The 22740-nt window shown below is 33.9% G+C and overlaps 2 protein-coding genes across 2 annotated transcripts in view; both read left to right on the top strand.

The window, feature by feature from the left end:
• Nucleotides 1-5277, top strand: part of LOC148951468 (inositol 1,4,5-trisphosphate receptor-like) — a 32639-nt gene extending 27362 nt beyond the window's left edge. The window contains exon 5 of the mRNA XM_089091119.1: nt 5145-5277. The gene's annotated coding sequence lies outside the window, so the exon portion shown is untranslated. The remainder of the gene's footprint in view (nt 1-5144) is intronic.
• The window catches only part of LOC148951467 (inositol 1,4,5-trisphosphate receptor-like), a 97273-nt gene continuing 79682 nt past the window's right edge, over nt 5150-22740 (top strand). Inside the window, 7 exon segments of the mRNA XM_089091118.1 lie at nt 5150-5377; nt 8326-8410; nt 10182-10300; nt 12891-12945; nt 12948-13069; nt 18356-18577; nt 21171-21377. Coding sequence (XP_088947244.1) covers nt 5150-5377; nt 8326-8410; nt 10182-10300; nt 12891-12945; nt 12948-13069; nt 18356-18577; nt 21171-21377 — 1038 coding nt within the window.

Genomic DNA, 22740 nt, shown 5'->3' with positions numbered 1-22740 from the left:
ATAAACCCAAATATCAATCCGTAACAGGAACATTGCGAATAAAATACAATGCGAGAAACGATTAGTACCTTTAATATATGTAGAAGCCATATAGCTAACGATGTTAGCTCTTCGCGTAATAATGCAATCTATATTCGAAACACTAAGGAATAAAATCAAAAAAATTAGGAATAGTTTACATTGCAACATAAATTAACACATATTAATTTTAAAATTAGACAGGAAGGTGCGATAAACGGATGCCATCATAATTTTCATTGCTCATACTGTGGCCCAAGACGTCGTAAAGCAGGGAGTCATACCTAAGCATGGGAACTACCCCCAAAATAGTCATAATGCATGAGAAATATGAATTCTCCTATTCGCAAGGAGACCGAAGATTATCAGATACGAGAAACCAATGTGGAGCGTCTTCAGCTCATTTCTAAGTGGAATATTTAGTCGTTTACGATACTGGAGCTCATTGATTTCCCTAACCATGAGGATTTTGTTGATTCAAGTTATGGAAAAATTATGAGACCACGGAGACAAAACCCGAAGGATGACTGTATTGAGCCAAGCGAGATGCAAAGCCTAAACCCAGAACTCCCTGATAACCCTTAAGAAAAAAAGTGAGGGAGGACGTGATCGAGCGAATGGGAATAGAGGTCCTCATTCGTGCCATGTCCAATCCCAAATTTTCACTTAATTTTTTTGTGCAAGCCCATACAGCTGCAAAGATATGTTTCTTGGGCAGCGTGGACGCGCATAAACAGTAAAGGTTTGAAAAACTTATAGTAAATCAAGACCTCTAATAAAAACCATGTAATCTACCTCGCAAGTAGTAGTAAAATAGAAAATTAAATGCTAAAGTAGATGAGTGTTGAATAACATTTAAAAATGCATTGAATATAGAACATGTGCCAAATGCACATATATACATGTATATATATAATCACCAAATTTTGAAAATCTTATAGTGTTATTTTTTGTAAACATAATCATTTTTCCTATAATAACTTTGCTTATATTACAGTAACCTAGTGATTGCTGCAACATGCATGTAAAAGCATAAGAGTTGCCCTTAGTTACTCTCTCGTGGAGTTTAACAGTACCCATACTAAAATTGATATTATTCATATGTCTAATCACGACTATTATTTCAAAAATAGTCCCCGCATGGTATTATTTAAATTGTATATTATTGCTATATGTGTTGTAAGTTGGGTAATTATAAAGAGCATATGATTCTGCCCAGGTATTTATATTCTAGGAAGCTGAGTAACCAGTGCAAATTGATTATTGGTGTACCAGCAAGCAACACGGATACAACCCAGTAGCATCTACTCTCATCATTCGTCAACCGCCGATAACTACTCACCAAGAAAGTCCCTGAAGACAATATCCTGATGACATTCCAAGTCACCCAATCCTAGTACCAGGTATCATTATATCAAGCAATATTGGCAAACCAAGAACCCCACATATACGTATATATATCTGAATTAATAATTACCTAGAGAACCACCTCGACCGCAACGTCGTAAAACTACGTGGAGACCGTCGATAACTATCTTCAGACGGCACAGCCTTAAGATTTAATGTTTAAAACACCAGGAATGAACCTAGGGTCAATCCCTCAGGGATCATGTATCTTAAGCCACATATCAGAGATAACATGTTAAACCAACATCAAAAAATAAAGTTTTGACGCCATCCAATCATTATTAAAGGTCGCAAAACCTAACCATCCTCCATGAGAAGAAAAATCAAACATGATCAATTAATGGGAAATATAGACTGTACGTGATAAAATTTTTTTCCAAAATGAAGTGTTCGGAGAAGAGAAACAACCAGTTATTATTGTTCTAATCTTCATATTAATGATTGTGCCCTCAATGATTGTATATCATTTAACCGGAAATCAAAAACAATGCGTCGAGCCAAGGCCATAAGATCAAGTTTTGATCCTGCCATAGTTAACGTTAAATGTCGTAACACAGCCCATAGTCCAAATGAAAGATGGATTAAACGTGAAACAATTTACGGGAAACACAGACTGTACGAGTATTAGATTTTCCCGAGGATAAAACTGTGTCAAGAAGAGATACCCAGCTCAGCGATCAAGATACCCATTTCATGTAATCAATTCCCCAAGGGTTATGTACCTAATAGACATTTCAACAATCCCTATGACATCAACCCCTCGTATTTGACATGACAAACCATGCACGGACAATTTTGTGCATATAGTCATACTTACGAACAATGTAAACGCTTATCCCAAGGAACAAGTGCCAGAAAACGAAACACCAAGAAGACAAACCATAAACAATTAGCCAACCTAATAATTAACTGAATGGAAGCCCAAAGTAAGAGTGATAACGTATGTGAGTATTATAGACACGTAGAATGATGAAGTAAGTGTGAAGTCTTATGTATCTAACTAGCAACTTTAATGAATATTGTAAAAGCTTATCACAAAACAGATGAAAACCAGTGCAAGCTACCTTATCCCAGTGTTGCAATCAGACATTAAATTAAAATCTATTAATGTGTCAAACTTTTTTCTCCTGCAAATTATTTTAATTTCAAGCATGTTAAAAATTTAGATGTAGTTAGATGTTTTAGACGTAGTTAGATGTTTTTGATGTCAAATAACTATCGTACCTATATAACGTCAGGTGGAAGTATAAACTAGCATTAGAAGTAGTAAACATGTACCGCGTTAAGTAAAAAAGCAATTACAAAAACAGAACTTAACTAGTTGAAACCGTGTAGAAGTATTAGAACATCAGGTAAAAGAAGTTTAATATTAGGTGAAGGAATAATAATATAATTAAACCTATATAGCGTCAGGTGGAAGTATAGTCAAGTGTTAGAAAAGGCAAATATGTACCATTTTCAGTAATAAGATAAACGTATCAGGTGAAGGTAATCTTAGTGTTAGGTGGAGGAAATAATAATTATTATGCTAATCATATAACCTTATGTGTTAGTCATTAGAGACTCTTTGGCCCCTTCGCCAAATCGAGTGAGTAGGTGATGGACTTTAAAAGTAATGTTGTCATATATATATAGTCTAATAGAGCAATCAGGATATATAAAACAAAGATATATGAATTTTACCAAAGCAGAACTAATTCAAGTAATTAGTACTAAAATAAATTCTTTGAAAAAAAAAAATCAAAATTTGAAAGTGTAGAGAGAGAGCATAACACAACGATGAGGACATCGTTAAGAATGGGGATGGATGATATGTAATGGGATCAATTCTCAAAAAATACACATCAAAATCTCCCAATTAAAGTTACCCCAATAAAGTAACATTACCCAAGAATATGAACCGAAAATTCAAGTAACCTACAGATCAAACAAATTCAAGCGTTCAATTTAAAAATACCTTGTAATCAAACAGTAGTTAATTAAACAAAGAATCTTTCCCACAGAAAATCCAGTAAATAAATCCACCCAGGTGTCGCCAATAAACGCAATAAATATCATTTTGACCGAATCTTATATGACAGCCAACGAATAATGTAATTTGAATCTTAAGAGCTCGAAAATACCAAATTGTCAAGAGAGTAAAATTTATAATACAAAAAAATAGTCACTCGAGATGCAAAATATATTTGTATAAGCTAATTGCATTGTTCTGGAGACTAAAGTTTAAAACTATCAATCTCAATGTAATTAAATCGTATTACCTTTTACCAATTTTCACAGAAATAAATTATAAGTCTTCTGAAAATCAAGAGACACCCTGCTGGGAGAATGTTACAATATAAAACTTTGATCGTTCGAAAACATTCCAAAGTGATATTTTAAAAGTCATAAATTAAGCAGCACCTGCTAGCAAAATGTTGCAGTGTAAAATTTTGAATTGTTAGAAAAATTCCAAAGTGATAGCTTAAAAGTCATAAACTTTAATTAAACCCAAGTAGCCCATTGGTGCAAGCCGGCCCAATAGTGATGTAGGACAAATAATTCAACCAATAGGAATTGTAAAATATACTTTTAGCAACGCCTAAACGTAACCCCCGGCAAAATTGCAGAGGATAGATAGTTAGGACTTAACAATTTTGCGCGAGTTCATTGTGAGTCTTGTTAGCAGTCTCAGTTTGGAGTCTTATACCAGTCTTCTAGCAGTTTTTTTGATCAGTCTTTTACCATGATTGTGTTATAATAAACTTTTGTAGTGTACAAACTCTGAGTGATTTCGTCTCAGTGCAATTTGTTATTTTGTTGATACAACCAAGAACTCTGCGACTATTATGTAAGTAACAATAAATGCATTACTATTTTATTTTACTCTCTTGTGTTAATATTTCTCAAGCTCGTTAGTCCTTGTGGCTCCACTCGTTCCTAAGGGAAACTGAAACTCATCAATCTGATTTCGACTTAGTATGGTCGTTAATATAAGCTCCCTACACGTACTCCTAGTTTAAGCTCCCCACTCTAGAAATTCAGCCCCCACTCAGGTAAGCCACACGCGAACCGTCAGCTAAGAGTTTAACTTAATTTCTCCATTAAATTAAACAGTTGATATAAGAACAAACAATTTTTATTGAGACTCCTTCATCAGAAGGTGTTATTAAATAACAAAACTAGAATCCCTTTCTACTTAAAACCCCCCCATTAGACATTGAGGGTCTGACAGGTTACAGAAACCTCCAGTTTATATTTAGTTTGACTGGATACTGATGTTCTAGCATTGAGGGTCTGACGATGATTGCCTGAGAAGGATTTTGGATATCACTGTCACTGATTGGGTCTTGGCCTTACTGAGAGGGTACAAAACCTCCAGTTTACATTTTACTTTTATTCTTTTTCAATAGCATACTTATTTGCTTTTTTGTAACCTTTTGGTATATTATGCGTAATGTGTATCAAAAAGATATAGTAGTTTCTTCATTTGCCTCGATGAATATTTTTAAGTTATCCCTCTCCTAGTAGAACTGTGAGTGATTTAAGTTATAAGACAATTAATAACAAAAATATCTCTAGCTTGTTTTGTTTTCAGTAAAAGATGTAAAAATTAATTTTTCTTTGTATTTGAAAAAAGGACAACAGTATTGTTTTTCCAGGTCAAGCAATTTTTGTACATTCTAGTATAGTATTTTCCAGTGTGTTTTAACTTACCATTAATTCGTAATAACTTACAGGTATGATGGTTCGAAGAGCCGGAAAGACCCTTCATGATGTTCAGTGCACATTAGATAGCCAGGGTGCGTCAGATCTCGTTGTTGAGCTCATCATGAAATGTGGCACGAGCACCGCCATATTTCAGAGTGCCATTGAGCTTGGCATAGCTCTGTTGGAGGGAGGCAACCCTGTTATACAAAAGAGTATATACAATAAGCTGCAAAATCCAGAAATTGCTCAGGAATTTTTAAAGGTGTTACATTTTTATTAGGCTTGGGATGTGTGGGTTGTTTCGAAAGTTCTTTTTTTCTTCCGGAGTCAGCGAAAAAGTGTCACTCGTTTGGTGTCATCAGAAAAATCACAAAATATTTTTGATTTCAGTCCCCCCCCCTCCCCTTCTTTGCGGTGGATGTCTCTGCACCAAGTTTAAAATGTATTTTTGTATTGTTTATTGAAAATGATGCTTTACTCTTACTTTGTTTTTGGGGATAATAAGTGATGTATGAATGTTCGTCATTTTCCCTTTTAGCGTCTTTGTTTTTATTCCTTTTCTTCTTCTTTTTCTTTTTCATTGCATTCCCGGACATAGAGCCTTGCGAGGGATATATGAACGTTGTTTTTGTAGTTTACACTTTAGGAGCACTGGAAATGTTTTATGAATTCTCATCCAGGGTTGCCACTTCCATTAATTGAAAATCACCCGAAAATTCCTTCTTTTCATAAACGGCATTAAATTGTTTTGTATGAAGAACAAAAAAGGGGTGTTAAAACCAAATTTTGCTGATAAATACTGAGATAATCATAAATTAATTCTACCTCAGTCCCAAACAGAAATAAAATCACAAACTCAACAGAATTAAACCCTGACAACCCTGACGGGAAATAGTAAATGGTCGTATTTCTTGCCCTTTTTGAAAAGCAGTTTGACAATGGGGCAATGGGAATCTTCCCACAGCTTTGACACTGTTAGAACTTTATCCGACTTCAATTTAAAGCAGCCAGCCGCCTCCTTGCTTGTTCGAACCGAGCCTTCCACTCGATAGCAGAAACACGGCTCAAGAAAAGGTGTGCCAGTTTCTCAGAATTGACTGAAATTGGCAGCAGAAAAAAAAAGATCAGTGTTTTTCGTGCAGGACAGTTAGGAAAAATATTCCTTAGAAACGGGAACAAAACATAACCCTCAGGCCTCATGATCGGTTCATAACATTAGGAGATTCTATTAATAGTTTAAAAGTTTATAAAAAAAATCTTATCTGTTATAAATGGTGGACATTTAAGTAAAGAGCCTTATGCCCTCCATGTATTATTCATGTCCGGTATATTTTGCCATCCTGTCCTTCTTTCCTTTTCCTTCCTTTCTTTATTATTCCTTTTTTTTCTTTTGTTTCCTGGCATCTTCATATGAAAGGTATGATCGTAGAAATTTTGAAGGGGACGCATTCGACTGAAAATCGAAAGTTTTCATGTCCTTTTTAAGAGTTGGAAAGGATTGGAGGGGAACCAACCCCTCTCGCACTCTCTTTTCCTGCCTGGCACCCTGTAGCCCCTTCCCAAGACATTCGATGAAAGATTTTAGATACCCATGACCCCTACACTTCTCTGGAGAAAGGGCCACAAATAGGGCAAATCCCCTCGTTTACGCACGTTTTTTTAATGAAAAAAGGAATTATATTGGTCTTGGGTGTGGGATTGGTTTAAAACTTTCAGAGAATGTTTCTCAGTCAAAAGGATCACAGACGCTCTTGTTGGAGAGACCAAAATGTCCTGTCCTAATTTTGATATCTGGTCCTTTTGCTACGCCTTAGGACACCTGGTTGACATTTTGAGGTACCTATTTTGTACTTTTTCTGTGGCTGCTCAGTTTTTCGTGTGGAGGATTTTTCCATGGGAGGGGGGGATTTTCCGGGGGGGGACCTCGGCTCTCCCAAATATTATATTTTAACAATGGGTAAATTTTGTAACTTATCCTTTCCCCAGGTATAATAGCCCTTTCTCCAGGGACTATGAGGGTTTTGTCATCCCCAAAGGCATAGCTATTAAACTTTTCAGCTATGCTTAATCAAATGGTTATCTGAAATTTTTATTGGATGTCTTTGGGAAAAACCGCGTGATTGCCCTCCAATCTTTTTAGTCTCTGAAAAAGCGCTCTAGAACTTTTGCTTTCAATTTGAATGAGCCCTCTCCCGATCTTTTAGGACCATTTTTTGATACGATCTTTCTGGGAAAAAATAATAATTATAGTTATAATAAACATGCATCCATGATCTTGTTGTAGGGAGGAGGGGGACCTGAAAGTGGGCCAAAAATTTGTCGCTTCGAAGTCGTTGGTCACTTAGATGGCTTTTACTAGTTTGAAATTTTTAATTATTTGAAGGCATTATTGTTATTATTGATCTATTACTCAAAAAATTTAAAATGAATGTCAAAACGGAGTATAAATAAAAAACAAAAGAGAAATTCCACTTTTACAAATCACAATAAAATCACACTAGTCGAGGGATGTTTAGCATTGATTGTTTCAGTTTTAAATATAGCACGTCTTCTTGCAACAGGTGGCTAAGGGTCTGTAATAAATAAATAGATGGTCTGAAGAAGGCTACTTCTTCTATGTACCCCTCGTCCTGGTCGCCGGGGGCGGGGCGACGCAAAAGGAACTTGGCATACCTTTAGAATGAGCCTGGTATGGCCATCTTTTCCCAAGTTGAAGATTTTTTAAATTTACATGTTTATAATTATGTGTATTGTTTATACATATATTTGTATATTATATGTCTATATATAATTTCCTATTTAATTTCCATAAAAAAAATTCAAGCAGAAAAACTATTTCAAACGAGGTATGTGGTGTATATATATAGTTTGTTAGGTATGTATAGTCTAAACAAGGAGTGTGTAATTTTGTAATAACGTTAATTTAGGTAATTTTGCTTCGGAATTTGGCAGTTAAGCTTTTCTTCTTTTCTTTTTGCATAATTGATTTTATCATCTGTTTTTCCAGGTTTTATGTCGTTGTGTTTGTGGTTTGGCAGCTGATAAACTGTCTATCGTGTTTTTTTTTTTTTTTTTTTTTTTTTTTTTTTTTTTTTTTTTTTGCTGCAGTGGAAGCTGTAACCTAGTAAAGGTTATACAATATACTAATCTTTTTACTGTGTTAACTTTTATTGTGTTTACTGTGCTAACTTCTACTAATTTTTTTTTCAGGTCATTTGTGGGAAAATGAGAGAAGCTCAAACAGAGATTAAGACATCTGGAGCTGGATCTAGCCCTTCAGCTGACGAGGAGCCGGGTATGAAAAAAAAAAAAAGGTACAGCAAATTTTTTGTGTATTCTTCTTTAGTTTAAGATAGTGGTTTTTAAACCCTTTTTTTTACTTTTTTCCTCCTAAGCATCTCTAAAAACTCTGATATTTCCTCCAAGAATTTCCTGTAGGGAATCATTTTGATTTTGTAAGAAACGAACTTCTTTGGGCCAAATGACAAATTTTGAGGATATCGTTGCATATTTTTAGAGGAAATATCTTTGAATCACTTATTGAATTTTTTCTATCCTAGCAATGCACAAATTAAGGGTCGCTGTTTTACTTTTAAATATTAATCTTGCTGCGCCAAAGCAGCCAATAATTTGTCTCATTAGGGTTGAAAATTTTTGTAATATTGTCAAATTTCTTCTTGAATCTTTTTCTAAAAAAAAACCTGTATGACCGATTGTGGGTAATGGGGTGATTTGGGGATAAAAAAAAACGAATAATTTATTTTGAGGTGTGGTACTAGTAACTGTGACACAATTTGTGGTACTAGTAACTGTGCAAATTTGTGCAGCGTAATAAAAATATTAGCTGCGCAAATTGTACAAGGTATGTAAGAAAAGTTCGTAATACGATATAAACTTTCTTGTATGCAAAATTGCTTGGTTCACTTAGAAATGATTTCCATAGTTGTCATGACGCATTCCATTTTTTGATATCCAGAAGGTAACTTATTTCCGATACAAAGTAGAAATTTCTTCCAATGTGGATGACTAGATATTACCCTCTTAAGATTTTCCATAGATAAATTTTTTCTTTGACTTTTCCCATTTATAAGTTTTTATCCTGCGAATTTTCTATATTCTTTATAAGTAAAATGCCTTAGCTTCGAAATCAAATAAATTTGAAGATTGATAAAAATTCATATTATATCTTCGACGATTGAAGCAAAATTTCTCTATCTCTTATAATTTTTCGGGAAATTTTCGGGAAATCCTGATTTCGAAACAAAATAAGTTCTGATCTATTTCCTTTGTTCAAAATTTTCGATTTTGATTTGTATCATGTTTTAGACGCTTAATGACATGAAAAGTAAGGAAGAAGACATGCACTCCTCTATATCCGGAAGTAAAGTGTTTCAGGGATGTTCATTAACTTGAGTAAATAGTTTATAGTGTTAATACAGGTAAAAACACAAACAAAGTGGATACAAAATGTGAAGATTACTTGCTACACACAGGACTTATTTCAGAAGCTCCCTGATTATACGGTGACCTTACAAATAATGACCTGCAATAATCGTAACGCATCTACAAACGCATCTCATACTAGGCTAATAAACTAGGCTAAAGCTAATTTATCATAAAGTCAATAAAGTTTATAGTAAAATTAATTAACAAAGTTAATTCATTCCTAAAATTGAAACGACGTTTAAGTTTTAATGCTTAAGGTTCAAGTACATAAATTACTCTGAATTAGAAGGTACCGTTTTAGATGCGTTAACGAGTGACCAACTGCAGCAGAACTTGAATATTTACAAGTCTGAAGGAGTCCTAAAATTTGAATATTGTGCGTAAAATGATTTTAGATTGTCTTCCATAGAGTTATAAAGGGCTTGATGCCCTGTTTGCAGCAGCTGCTATAGTTGTCCTAAAAACTGATTAGCTACTGCTTCAATAGGGTTAGATGTTTTAATTTTAAAGCTTGACTGAAACATCGAGTTTGTTATCTTCAAATTAATTTTTATGTTGGATTCTAACAACCACTTTCAACCCTTTCCATTTTTAATTCTTGACTCATTTTTTTATTGCAGAAGACCCTTCTGACTCCTCAGGAACACAAGTAGTCGAATTACCACCGAAGATTAATGTTATGGAACCTGTTTTGCGATTCCTACAACTCCTTTGTGAGAATCACAACCGAGATCTTCAAGTATGAATACCTTTTCTCTTTTTTTTTCTAATTAATTATTTCAAGTATGAATGCTTTTTCCCTTTTAACCTAGCTATTTTTTTTTCCTGTTTATTATGAGCTCAGCTTTTTTCTCTTGCTTAATCTTCATATTAGCTGTTTTCATCTCTTTGTTGCACCTTCAGCATTTAAAGATTTTTGCAACTCCTTTGTGAAAATTCTAACCGGCCTCTTCAAGTATTAATATTTTTCTCAGCATGTTATCTTAAAGCTAGTTTTTTCCTTTATTTTTTCAGTATTCAGCATTTTGAGATTTGTACAACTCCTTTCTAAGAATTCCAACCGACATCATCAAGGATGAATATTTTTGCTCTTTCTTACAGTTAATTTGTTTTTCTCTGCTTACTCAGCATATTATCACAAGCTCATCCTCATCTGTTTATCTTTTCATATCAAGTTCATATTTTCAAGCTCCTCCTCTTTGTTGTTAGATGTTTGCACTCATCCTTGTGTATGCCTATGGATCTGATCTTGTGTGTACGTACGCTCATGTGTGTCGACTTTACTTTGTCTTTGTATGTGAGCATAAATCTATGATTTGCCATCTTTCTCTGAAAATTTTTGTTTAACATTTTCCTAGTTTTCAACTATTCGTGTTTTTTCCTCTTTTTCCATAATTTTGCTTGATTTATTTTTGTATTTTGTGTGACGTATGTACTCATCCTTTAAAATAATTTGGTTCCATCCCCATGCGTATGGATATTACTGTATCTATGTGCTCCTTTGTTTTTGTGTGTGTGCATGCATCTGTGATTTGTCATCCATCTCTGTTTCCTGGGGAGTAAACTCGTAATACTGCAGGGGTGGGGCAGGAATTTTTTTGTATATTCTTTTTCAAATCAACATACCAAACAAAGCTAATTTTGAAAATCATAGTGAGAGGGATTTTTTTTTCGATTTTCTCAATTAAAATACCAAAAAGTTTGGTTTCCAATACTAGGGGAGGGCAATTGCCCCCCCCTCCTCCTCCACCCAAGTTGCTTTAGATTTAGTTAACGCTTGCTTTTATTGTCTGCTTTAAGAAAAAGAACACGCTCTCTTAAAATCATGAAAGTAAAGATAACTCCATCTTTATTATAATTTGTTTTTGTTGTTTTGGTGATCTTGTCCCTGTGCTCTTTGCAGGGGAGCCTTCAAGTCTGTGTCTCTCTTCCTGAGATGTCAAGGTTTTCCCCTTAGCTCCTTACATTCTCTGCACAGCCTCCCCATTTTTGTGCTTCTTTGGCGTATAGCTCTTGTAAACTAACTCGTACATTACTAAGAATATTACGCCATGATTTCTTGAGGATTCACGGGGTCTACTTTGGGGATAAAAGGGGGATTAATTTCTGTCTCTATGTACATTAGTTTGTGTGGGCTTTGTTTCTGTGCGTGTATACATCTATGATTTGCCACTTGTCTGTCTGTTTCTTTGTCTAACAATTTCTAAATTTTCAATCATTCGCATTTTTTCCTCTATTTTTTTTCCATTTGTGTGTGTGTGTGTTTGTTGCATTATTATTAATACAATTTATAAATTAATTAAAACAAATTCTTTGGTCGTTGTAGGATCCTTTCTACAGTTGTTTGCTAGAAAAAAATAATCCCGGTCCCCTTAAAATCGTAAAACTAAAGAAAACTCCATCTCAACAATTATTTGCACTCGAATTCTCGTTCTTGTACTGAAACCCTTGTTTTAGAAAATTCATCCTCAGCCCTGAAACTGCGCAGGGGGAACCTTTGAGCCTGTATCTCCCCTTCTGAACTGTCTAGATTTTTTCAAATAATTTCTTACATTCTCTGCATAACATCTCCTTTCTTTTGCTTTCTTTATCGTAAAGCTTGAGTAAACAAATTCGTATAAAGTATTATGACCGTTTGTGCCCTACTTGCTTTTACTTTTGGATGCGGGGTGACATTTGGATAGAATTCTGACACAAAAAAACCTTAATTCTGAAAGGCAATTTTTTGGCTTATTTTGATTGTTTTTTTTGCTCTTTGTATTTACTTTTGTTTGCTCTTGTTTTGTTTTACTCTTTTGTTTGCTCTTTTATTCTTACTTTTATTTACTCCTATCTTGTTTGTTTGACTCTTTTATTTGCTTTTGATTGCTCTTTTAGTCTTACTATTATCTACTCTATTTACTTGTTCTAATCTTTTATATACTTGTGTTAGCTCCAATTTTGTTTGTTTTACTCTTTTATTTACTTTTGTTTGCTATTGTTTTGTTTACTTTTTGTTTGGATCTTTTACTCTTACTTTTATTTACTCTCATCTTATTTGTTTTAATTTTTATTTATTCTTTTCTCTTACTTTAGTTTCTTTCGTTTGATCTTTTAATATTACTTTTATCTATTCTTATTTTATGGTTTTACGCTTTTATTTATTTTTGTTTGCTCTATTTTGTTTGTTTTACTCTTTTATCATCACGTCCGAAACCATTTCTTTGTGGTTTTTCTGAAAGACTGTTTTGTATTTTGTAACTAATGTTCTGAAAATACAGCTTTGTGACAGATCTAAACTTAACTGTTTCTTACTTTAAATTTCATTTCGTTGTATTTTTTTCTTATAGAACTTTTTAAGAACTCAAAATAGTAAAAACAACTACAATCTTGTATCAGAGACTCTAGTTTTTTGGACTGTATCTGTGGCTCAACAACTGGTAGCCTTGGCCTCCTTGCACTATATATAAACAAGCAGAACATATTGCTGATTAATCAGGCTCTTGAAAGCCTCACGGAATACTGTCAGGTAACTTCATAATTTACTTAATTTGCTTATTTCTTGCCCGGATGCATAATAATGCATGGCCTAAAGACTATTTCGCCTAATTTTATTAGCCACATAATTCTATTAGCTGAGCTATGTTCTGGCCATGGGAAGGCATAAGAGTTGTGAGCCCTTCTCATGTTAATTTCTACTCGTTTTGATTTTGACTCGGTTATTTATTGTAATTTCTGTTCGTTTTGGGTTTTATTTATTTATTGATGCTGATTTATGGTAGTTTTACGCTTGGTAGATCATTTGATTATATTTTGCTCATTTTTGGTTTAATCGAGTTCTTTACTTTTCTTTGAAAAATTTATTTAGTGGAAAAAGTTCTTTTAAGTAATGTCTGTTCATTCTATATTGACATAGTCTTTTTTAGGGAAAAATAAATAATAGTTTAAATTTTTTCGGGTTTTTCTTTAAGAATTGATAGTTTGGCCTGCTATTTGTATGTTGGATATAAATTTTTCAACAATTTTAACAACACACACCCTTTTGAAAATCTTGACACTTATAGTAGTGTTTAATTTAGTTCTATACCTTCACTAATTGACCTGAAAAATAAAGCTTAATACCATTCCCCCAAAATTTTATCTATGCTCTTTGACAGCCTGGAGGCACTTACACTATTTTGATTTAATTAAATTTTAAGAGCAGAAGTAGTTATAGAAGTAGCCCCAAAAGTTTCGACTTGAATACCCTCAGTCGTTCTTGGGATATTGCTTAGATGTCTTATGGGGAACCAGCATGCACTGGGCGTTTTGATTTAATATTTAAGCATAATGGGTAAGATGCATAACTGTAGGGCGGGAATTGACTCACCCAATAACCTAGAGATACAGTTACTAGACCGTTCAGCTATGCTGAACAAATACCGTCTTATTATTTTGGTTAGAAGTGTTTGAAAAATTATGGGCTAAAGAGGAGGGCTGATTGCCCCCTCCCCCATCACTCTTGACTCTTAAAAAGGGCACCAGAACTTTTAATTTTGAATCAAATAAAGTCCTTTAAAATATCAATGATATTACTAGCAATGAAGAGCAGCGCTTCTTATGATATTGCTTATATGCCCTTTTAATGCCTCCGTGCATATAGTTTTTCATTTAGTTGAAACTCCCCTTAAACGTTCCATAAAAGTTTCAACTTAATGCCATTAGTGTCATTAGCTAGAGTAAGTGTAGAAGTAGTATTATAAGTATACATATAGTGTCTTTTGGCTAGTTCAAATCCGCCAAAACTTCCTTTGAAAGGTCTAACTTAATAATATAAGCCGTTACTATGATATTGCTTTGTCGCCCTTTTGAAATTCTGCATGATCATAGTTCGTTTTTATTTAGTTCAACTATTGCCTAAATATTACTTGAAAGCTTCACCTTAATACCCTTAGCTTGTGTAGTAGGCATTAGTTGTAGTAGCAGTAGTAGCATTTGTAGCAGTATGCACATAGTGCCTTTGGTTTTTTTTCAACATCCCCGTCAACAGACGATGAAAGTTTCAACTTAATACCATCAACCGTTCCTGAAGCATTACTGATACGTCCTCTTGACAACCTATTTGGGCATAATGTGTTCCGGCTTAGTTCAGTACAGTTTCAATACTCCCAAAATTTTCACCTTAATACACTTAGCTTTAATAGTAGTAGCACCAGTTGTTATAGTAGTAGTAGTAGTAGCAGTAGAATTAATAGTAGTAGTCTTAGCTTTAGTAGCAGTAGTAGTAGTTGTAGTTGTAGGAGTAGAAGCAGTAGTATTATGATGCAAATATTGTCTTTTGGTTAGTTCAAGAATCCCCACAACAAGCCTTGTAAGTTTTAATTTCACATACAAAACTCTTCCTAAGATATTGCTGATGTGCCCTTTTGACAACCTGCATACAGACGGCGTGTGGTAATTTAGTTTACCTTCATACTCTTAGGTATACTTGTAATAGCAGTCACAGCACTCGTATTAGTTCTCAACTTAATAGTTAGCCATTGCCATGACATAGTCGACATGTCTTTTTGATAACCTGTATATATGCTTCTTGAAATTTTATCTTAATGCTCTTAGCATTACAAATAGTTGCAATAGAAGTAGTAGTTGGAGCAATATTAATAATAGTAGTAGAACTAGTAAATGTAACACTGGCAGTAGTATTAGTAGTAGTGTGCACATATTGCCTTTTGGTCAATTGATCTTCCCCTTTAAGCATTCTCTGAGAGTTCCAACTTAATACACAAATCAATTCATAAGATACGCTTTTTTGACAATTTAAATGCACATAGTGTCTTTTGTTAGTTCGAATTTGCCATCAATATTCTCTAAAATTTTATCTTCATAGACTTAATAGTATTAGTATCACATTAGTTGCGGTGGTAGTTGTAGAAGGTGTTGCAGTGTTTTATTAGTAACAGTAGTAACAGTAGTAGCAGTAGTATTAATAGAGGTAGTAGCATGTACCTCTTTCCTCTTGGTCAGTTGAACACCCCTTTCATGATACCCCGGAAGTTTCACCTTGACACGGTAAGCCGTTCCCAAAATATTGCTTATGTGCGCTTTTGGCCCCCTTTTGACAGCCTTTGAATCTTAATACTCTAAGCCCTTCAAGTTGTTGCAATTGAAGTAGTAGTTGAAGCAGTTTAGTAGCAGTAGTAGTAGTATTAGTAAAAGTAGCTGTGGTTGTATTTTTAGTAGTGACATGTATGTATTAGCCTACCTTTTTGTCAGTTGATCTTCCCGTTTAGGTATTCTCTGAAAATTCCAACTTAATACCCATATCCATTCATGAGATACGCTCTTTTGACAATCTGCCTGCACATAGTTTGTTTTGATTTAGTTCAAATTCCCCCTCAATATTCTGTCAAATTTTCAGCTTCAAACGTATAGCCTTAATTGTACTATTGTCATAGTAGTAATGGTAGTAGTAGCAACAGTAGTAGCAGTAATAGTGTATTATCATTAATAGTATTAACAGTAATAGCAGCAGTATTAATAGGAGTAGCAGTAGGTATATTTTGCTTTTTGGTCAACTGAACATCCCACTCGCGATGCCTCTGAAGTTTCCTCTTGATACGATAAGCCGTTCCAAAAATATTGCTGATACGCCCGTTTCAGCAATCTATATGCAAATAGTGTGCTTTGATTTAGTTCAACTTTCCCCTCGACGTTCCCTCAGGTATTCATTTCAATGTTCTCAGCCTCAGTAGTACTAGCTACAGAAGTAGTGGTTTTAGTGATAGTAGTGGTAACAGTAGTAGTAGTTTTAATAGCGGTAGAAGCAGTGGTAGTTGTAGTAGTATTAGCGTGCAACCATTGTCTTTTTGGTCAATTAATCATCTCCCTTATCATTTCCTGAAAGTTCCAAATTAATATACTCAGTCATTCCCTAGTTACGCCATTTTGACTGCCTATATACACATAACAGGTTTTGATTTAGTTCACAACTCACCTCAACATTCCCTGAAGGACTCACCTTAATGCCATTTGTATTTTGGGAAAGTAGACGTCAAACATGGATACCTTTTCAGGTATGCATACCTCCGGGGTATTCACACCTCCAGGGTTGTGTCAACCCTGGAGGCATTGTTATATGTTCTTTGGACTATTTGGAACAAAATGGCTATCTCAAAATTTCAATCAGATGCGTTTGCTGAAAAGCGGAGTAGTTGGGGGGGGGGGCTGACTAGAACTTCCAATTTTCAACCAAATGAGCCACCTCTAAGGTTTTTACAACCACCCCCACCATAAAAAACCTTAAATGTCCCCGGGGCATTACTTGTAGTCTGTGCCTCCTATAAGAGACCAATAGAGAAACCTACATTTTGGAGGAGGGTAGAAAATCGGTTTTAGCGTTTTTTCTTGATTCCAGAGTGTCATACTGCGATTCAGTATTAATTTGAGAATCTAGTTTTGTGTGTTTTTTTTTGTATTTAAGATATCGCAACTAAAAACGTATGCCCTATTAGCAAATTCCTGGAATTTAAACTTTTTTTTTTTTTTTTTTTTTTTTTAAATAAAAATTTTTTATGTTTGAATGGGGTAGGTATGGAAAAATTGCATGAAAAGTGTAAATAAGTCAATTTAAAAACAGATATGATAACGGGATCATCTCGCATGGAGACTCGATAATGGTTTCAGTACTTTGGGGTAAATTAGAGAGGCCCTTTAGCAAAATGACAACAATAGTAATTTGGGGTAAAAAAGAAATGCCATAAGTAACAAGCATCATGTTAGGTCTAATAATTACTGAAGAAAAATTTGATTTGCCTCATCCTTTCAAGAAGGGGCCAATATAGGCATCTGAATCTTGCTGAAAAGTAGAAAATCGGTTTTAATGTTTTCCCTTGATTTTATTGTGTCATGTGGTGATTTTTTTTATTATTTAGGGACTCTAGTGCAGTGTGTTTAATTTTGTAGTTTAGAAATCTTCACACAAGTCATATGGCCTTTTAGTAAATTTCCATTTCGTCATTTCTGTTTTTTTTGTGTGTTTTTTTTTGTCAATAATGCAAGCAAAAATTATTTGAAAAATCTTAAGAAGTAAATTTAAAATCATGCATAATAAATAGGATCATCTTGCTTGAAGATTAGGAAGAAGTTGTGGTCATTTGCAGGACAGGCTGCTTTTTTTGTGTTTTGCCTTTTGTGTCTTTTCGTATCGATGAGGCAGTATTGCTGCATCCTATTGTCTTTATCTGTTAACGTTGGATTTTTGTTTATAAAAAGAAAGCATTCTATGAATAAAAATGCTCTTAGATCCATACTGTCCACTGATAAGCACAAAATAAACTTAAAAAAAAATCATGAAACACTGAGGCATTTAACCTAAAACAAGTACTACATTCTGTGAGGTTTTGACCCTTTGACATTGTTGTTGCAGCAAAACACACTCACAGTAATACCGCGTTCTAAAATTTTTATTTTGGTTTCTATCTCATAATTTCTTCCTTTTCTATGGTTCTTAAGGATCATTTAAACCAAATTTGCGCCGCCCTTCTAAATTCTCGTCCTTGTAGATAATTTACTGGCTGGGAAGCCAAAAAAGTTGTACTTGGAGTCAATACATAAAGAAAATCAAACGTCTACATCGTAATTCTTTCGTAATGTGGAAAATCAATTTGATAAATTTAGAAGAAAAGCAAATTTAAGTAAATTTGCAATATTAAAGAATTCGTATCTGTTGTTTAGTTTTTGTAGGCGATTTTTCTAGCTTTTTTTGGCAGTTCCTCATTCTTAGTTACCTTAACTTTTTTTCTTTCTTTTTTTTAATACTAATATTTATTAATTTCAGGGACCTTGTCGTGAAAACCAAAATTGTATAGCAATGCATGAATCAAACGGCTTAGACATAGTAGTTGGCCTTTTAACAGCTGACATTGGTGCGCTTGTAGTTCAAGCCAAAATTTTAGAATTGAAGAATAATGCCTCTAAACTATTATTGGCCATTATGGAAAGTCGAACAGACACGGAGAATGCTGAGAGGATTTTAGGCAACATGAACCCCAAACAGATGGTAAGTAACATGTGATGGTACACGTCAAGTTTTTGCTGATCTCGTTGCCAAGTCATGCAGGCTGAGCAGTGACAAGGTTCAATGGCGTCAATGGGGGGAGATGCTCCCCCTATATTTTTATGCCCCTCTCCTCTAGCTAGATTAAAAAAAATATATATTTTGAGTATTTCTATTAAAAAATACGTTTTTTCGGATTTTCGTGGGAAAAAAATGAAATTGTCCCTCTCCTACTAATTTTTATCAATTGACCCCATTGACAAAATTTCAGCAAAATTTTAAAGAAAGTGGCTGAGCTTAATGGATGGCGGAGCTTTGTAAGCTGAGCTTACCAAGTTTCAGGAATTGATGTTTGAGCTGATTCCTGAAAGTTTCATCACTCAAACAAAATGTTAAATAAAAAATAAAAGATATTATTTCGTATAAAAGATACGCCCAAACAGAGTATAGTTCTTTTTTTTTCTTTGCTACTAATTCATAGCTGATGAAAAAGTGAGCTCTACTCTGTATTGGCAACACTGTCTACCAATTAACGAAATAAGAAAGTCGGACGGACAGAGATATATTATATTGTACATCATTACAGCCAAACGGATAGAAAGATGGTAGCAAGAATCCTTTCTAAAAAAAAAAAAAAATTGTGAATATTTATATATCCTTGACTAGGCTCACTAGTATCGTACAAGAATATATCCAGGATTTTTTCGGGGGGAGGTGAGTACCAAAAAAACGATAAAAAAAGACATCAAAAATTTTTTTATATTCATTTTTGTTATACTTTTACTAAATAAAACTTACTAGATAAAATTTACTACATACATTTTGTTACTACATAATTAGCTTTTCTTTAAAATATTGTACTTAATCTAAATATTTGTTCAATTAATTGATATTTGTTTGCAGTTGTTTTTATTTCATTTTATTCTAAAATGATTGTCATCAATTTCCGTAACTTTACGTGTTTCATCTTTATCCTTTACCTGTCTTTCTTTTTTATTCCTGCTTTACAATAAAGAAACAGTAAGTAAATGTAAGAAGTGCTTAAAATCCATAAAATTCAGTTAACGCTCGCTTTTATTGTCATCCTTAATACACCGATGAAACAGCATTCATAATATATAGTAATATCATTATTATTCTATTATCTTTTCATTATAAAAATGTATATCATTATATTATATAAATTATATTATCATTACATTTGGACAATGATGAAAATTTACATTCGATAAAAATAGATGAGGGGCAAAGGTCCGAAGCTCCCCTGCTTGTATGCCTGAAAGTTTTTCTTATCAGGAATAAAAAATGTTCAAAGTATTTGCCCTGTTTTAACCATTTTCATTGGGAGGACCATATTTCCACGGGAGAGATTCATTGAAATATTTGGGGTTTGGCAACTAACCCGTCTAAGTATGGAGGCTTACAATTCTTTATATCTGATGTCCACTTACTAGTTTTTCTGAATTACCTTTTTTTTCTTTTTTCTTTTTTTTTTCATTTTACATGCCACATTTCCAACCAGATATCACATTTCTACAGGTATTCGTTTCTGCTCAAAAACCAGATTCTGAATTGACAATCTTGCATATCACAATAAATCACACATTACTAAGGAGTTAATAACTCACTAATTACTGCTTATGTTGAAATTATAATAATTACTCTGCAAGGTAAAATACGTTGAACTGTATGTATCACGAAGTTTGTTGTGCTCATTACTGCTTAAAGAAACAGGATTATTCCGTATAAAACCTGTCTAAATAAGGGGTTTATTTGTACTAATTTGAAAGTTAAAGCAGGAATTTGCATTAGATAAATCTTAGGGAAGATAGCCTTTCAGCTTCAATGGAATCTTCTTGATTTAAGAAAAAAAATCGCAGATTTATCCAACGCACAATAATTAGAAAACAAACCTTAAATTTTTGGGATTTTGGGTCATCTTGCGTTTACAAGTTTGTAAAATTAAGTTGCAATTTCAGTGGAATTTTGATATTTAAGAAAGATTATATATTTACCACAAGAAATACTGGTTAGAAAATGAACCCCAAATCCGTGGGAACTCGAGCCATCTCGCATGTACAAGCTATAACATTAAGTTACAATTTCAATGGAATCTTCATAATTTTGAAAAAAAAAACATAAATTAAACTTAAATAACACGAATTCGGAGCCGAATTCCAAATTTGCGGTATTTTAGGCTACCTTTCATCTACAAGTTATAACGTTAAGTTTCGATTTCTGTGGAATGTTCGTAATTTAGAATAGTCTTTTTTAAGCTGTAAAGCTTTTCCTGATTTCAACTAAACCATTTTTATTGGCGCATTTTTTTTTATTTATTTAAAAGTTTATTTTCTTTATATTAGAAGCTAGGTACTACGGTTAAAACTGGTGGGTAACTTCAAGTGAACCTACGTTCAAATCGAACCAACCCAATTCATCCACCTTCAACTCAGTACTATGTAACTCAACCTCATTTAACCCGACCCCAATGCCTCATTCAACTCAATCTCGTAGAAATAACTGAATTCACATTAGTGTTGCATTTGATAAGGGCATACCCAGCTAAATCTCGGTTTCAAATGGTAGATAATTTCAGATTGAAGCAGCTGTGGCGACCTATCAGAAGGACCATAAGAAAGGTTTGCATGGAGCAGGCTCCAAGGAAATGGGCCTTAACCTCTATATTATATTTCACAAATTGGCAAAACATAATAAAGAAATGAATGCCTTATTGAAACCTGTTGAAAACTCAGACTCGGAAGCTGCCTTGTCATATTTTGCTTCCCATACAGGACAGATAGAGGTAAGATCTTAATGGGTTCAGATAGAGGTAGTGACCTTGTACTTTTGATTCCTAGTAGATTAAGAATTAGCGTATTTTATGTTAAACTGTCATTTATTTTTTCAGTCAAAAACTTTCCATTCTGGATACAACTGGAGCTTGGTGGATTTAATATGACTCAGTTTAATATTCAATATTCTAGGGGCTCTAGCCCCTATATTTTTACTATCATATATTTATAAAAATATTTTTTTGTATTTTCGTTAAAATTAGAAAAACGATAATGCCCCCCCCCCCTCATTAAAAAAATACAAAAAATTGAAAATCCCTGTTTGGGAAGCCATCTTGCTTCTCATACAGAACTAATATAAATAAAATCCATGTTGTATTGATCCATGTAAGATCACTAAGCATGGTTTCACTAATCTGGTACACCAGCCAGAATTCACATATAATTGCTGCTTTGTTATTCTCTTCTTCACAAAATCTCTTCTTCTGTCAGACCTTAGCTTAACAGAATTTAAAAGTTTTCCAGGTCTGAGGGATATTTATGTTTTATTACCAGTTTATAAGGGAGTGAGACAGTGATCTATTGTTTCACCTGATTTTCTTTCAACAACGCAATAATAGAGCTACAATCGACAATTGAGTGTTCGTGCATAGTTCGCGGTTTGAATCCAATTCTAATTTGTTATGCTGGAGACGTTTTTATGCCATGTCGGACCATTGCTTGCCTTGAGGAGAATTTTAAAATGTTAAATGACGAATACCAGAAAATTGGTTTTACTTTCAATGAAGCGAAGTCGGAGATTCTTCTTTTTAATCGGAAAGATTCGACTGATGGATTCGACTGATACTTGGTGATACCACCAATAAGCCAGTGTTTTCGTTTGCTTTTTTGGGCCTCTCTCGTTACAACTTTCTCTTAATTAGTCATCTGCAAAAGTGAACATCCGCATCATATGGTAGCATTGCGTCAAATAAGCTCATGCGTGATTTTAGCTAGATTATATAATGAGACTGTGCTGCTGCATATTCTGTATGTTGTACTTTTCTGGGGAATGTACCTTACTGGAAATCGGATATTAAGTAATTTCAGTCATACTACTTTCGTTATGCCAAGTATCTGTTGAGACTACCTTTGTGGATGCGTAATTCATGTATTAGCCTTCGTTATAAAGCTAAAGAACCATGTCAGGCCGTTCGAAAATAGATCGACACTTTTAACACAAGGATGTCGCACGAGTGGTCGTCCATCCTTAGGCAGTATTGTTGATTTAGTTTCTTTTTCTTTTTTTTTTCTTTTACACGCTCTTCTTGCTTTTGTTGTAGTCACAGGTTAAAAAATAAATAAATAACAAATTAATAAATATAAATAAAAACA

This window comes from Artemia sp. Qi Xiang Cuo, chromosome 6, assembly GCF_049724085.1.
Source record: "Artemia sp. Qi Xiang Cuo chromosome 6, ASM4972408v1, whole genome shotgun sequence".
NCBI lineage: Eukaryota > Metazoa > Arthropoda > Branchiopoda > Anostraca > Artemiidae > Artemia > Artemia sp. Qi Xiang Cuo.
Note: the sequence above shows the minus strand (reverse complement) of the source record. Positions and strands in the feature narration are given on the sequence as shown.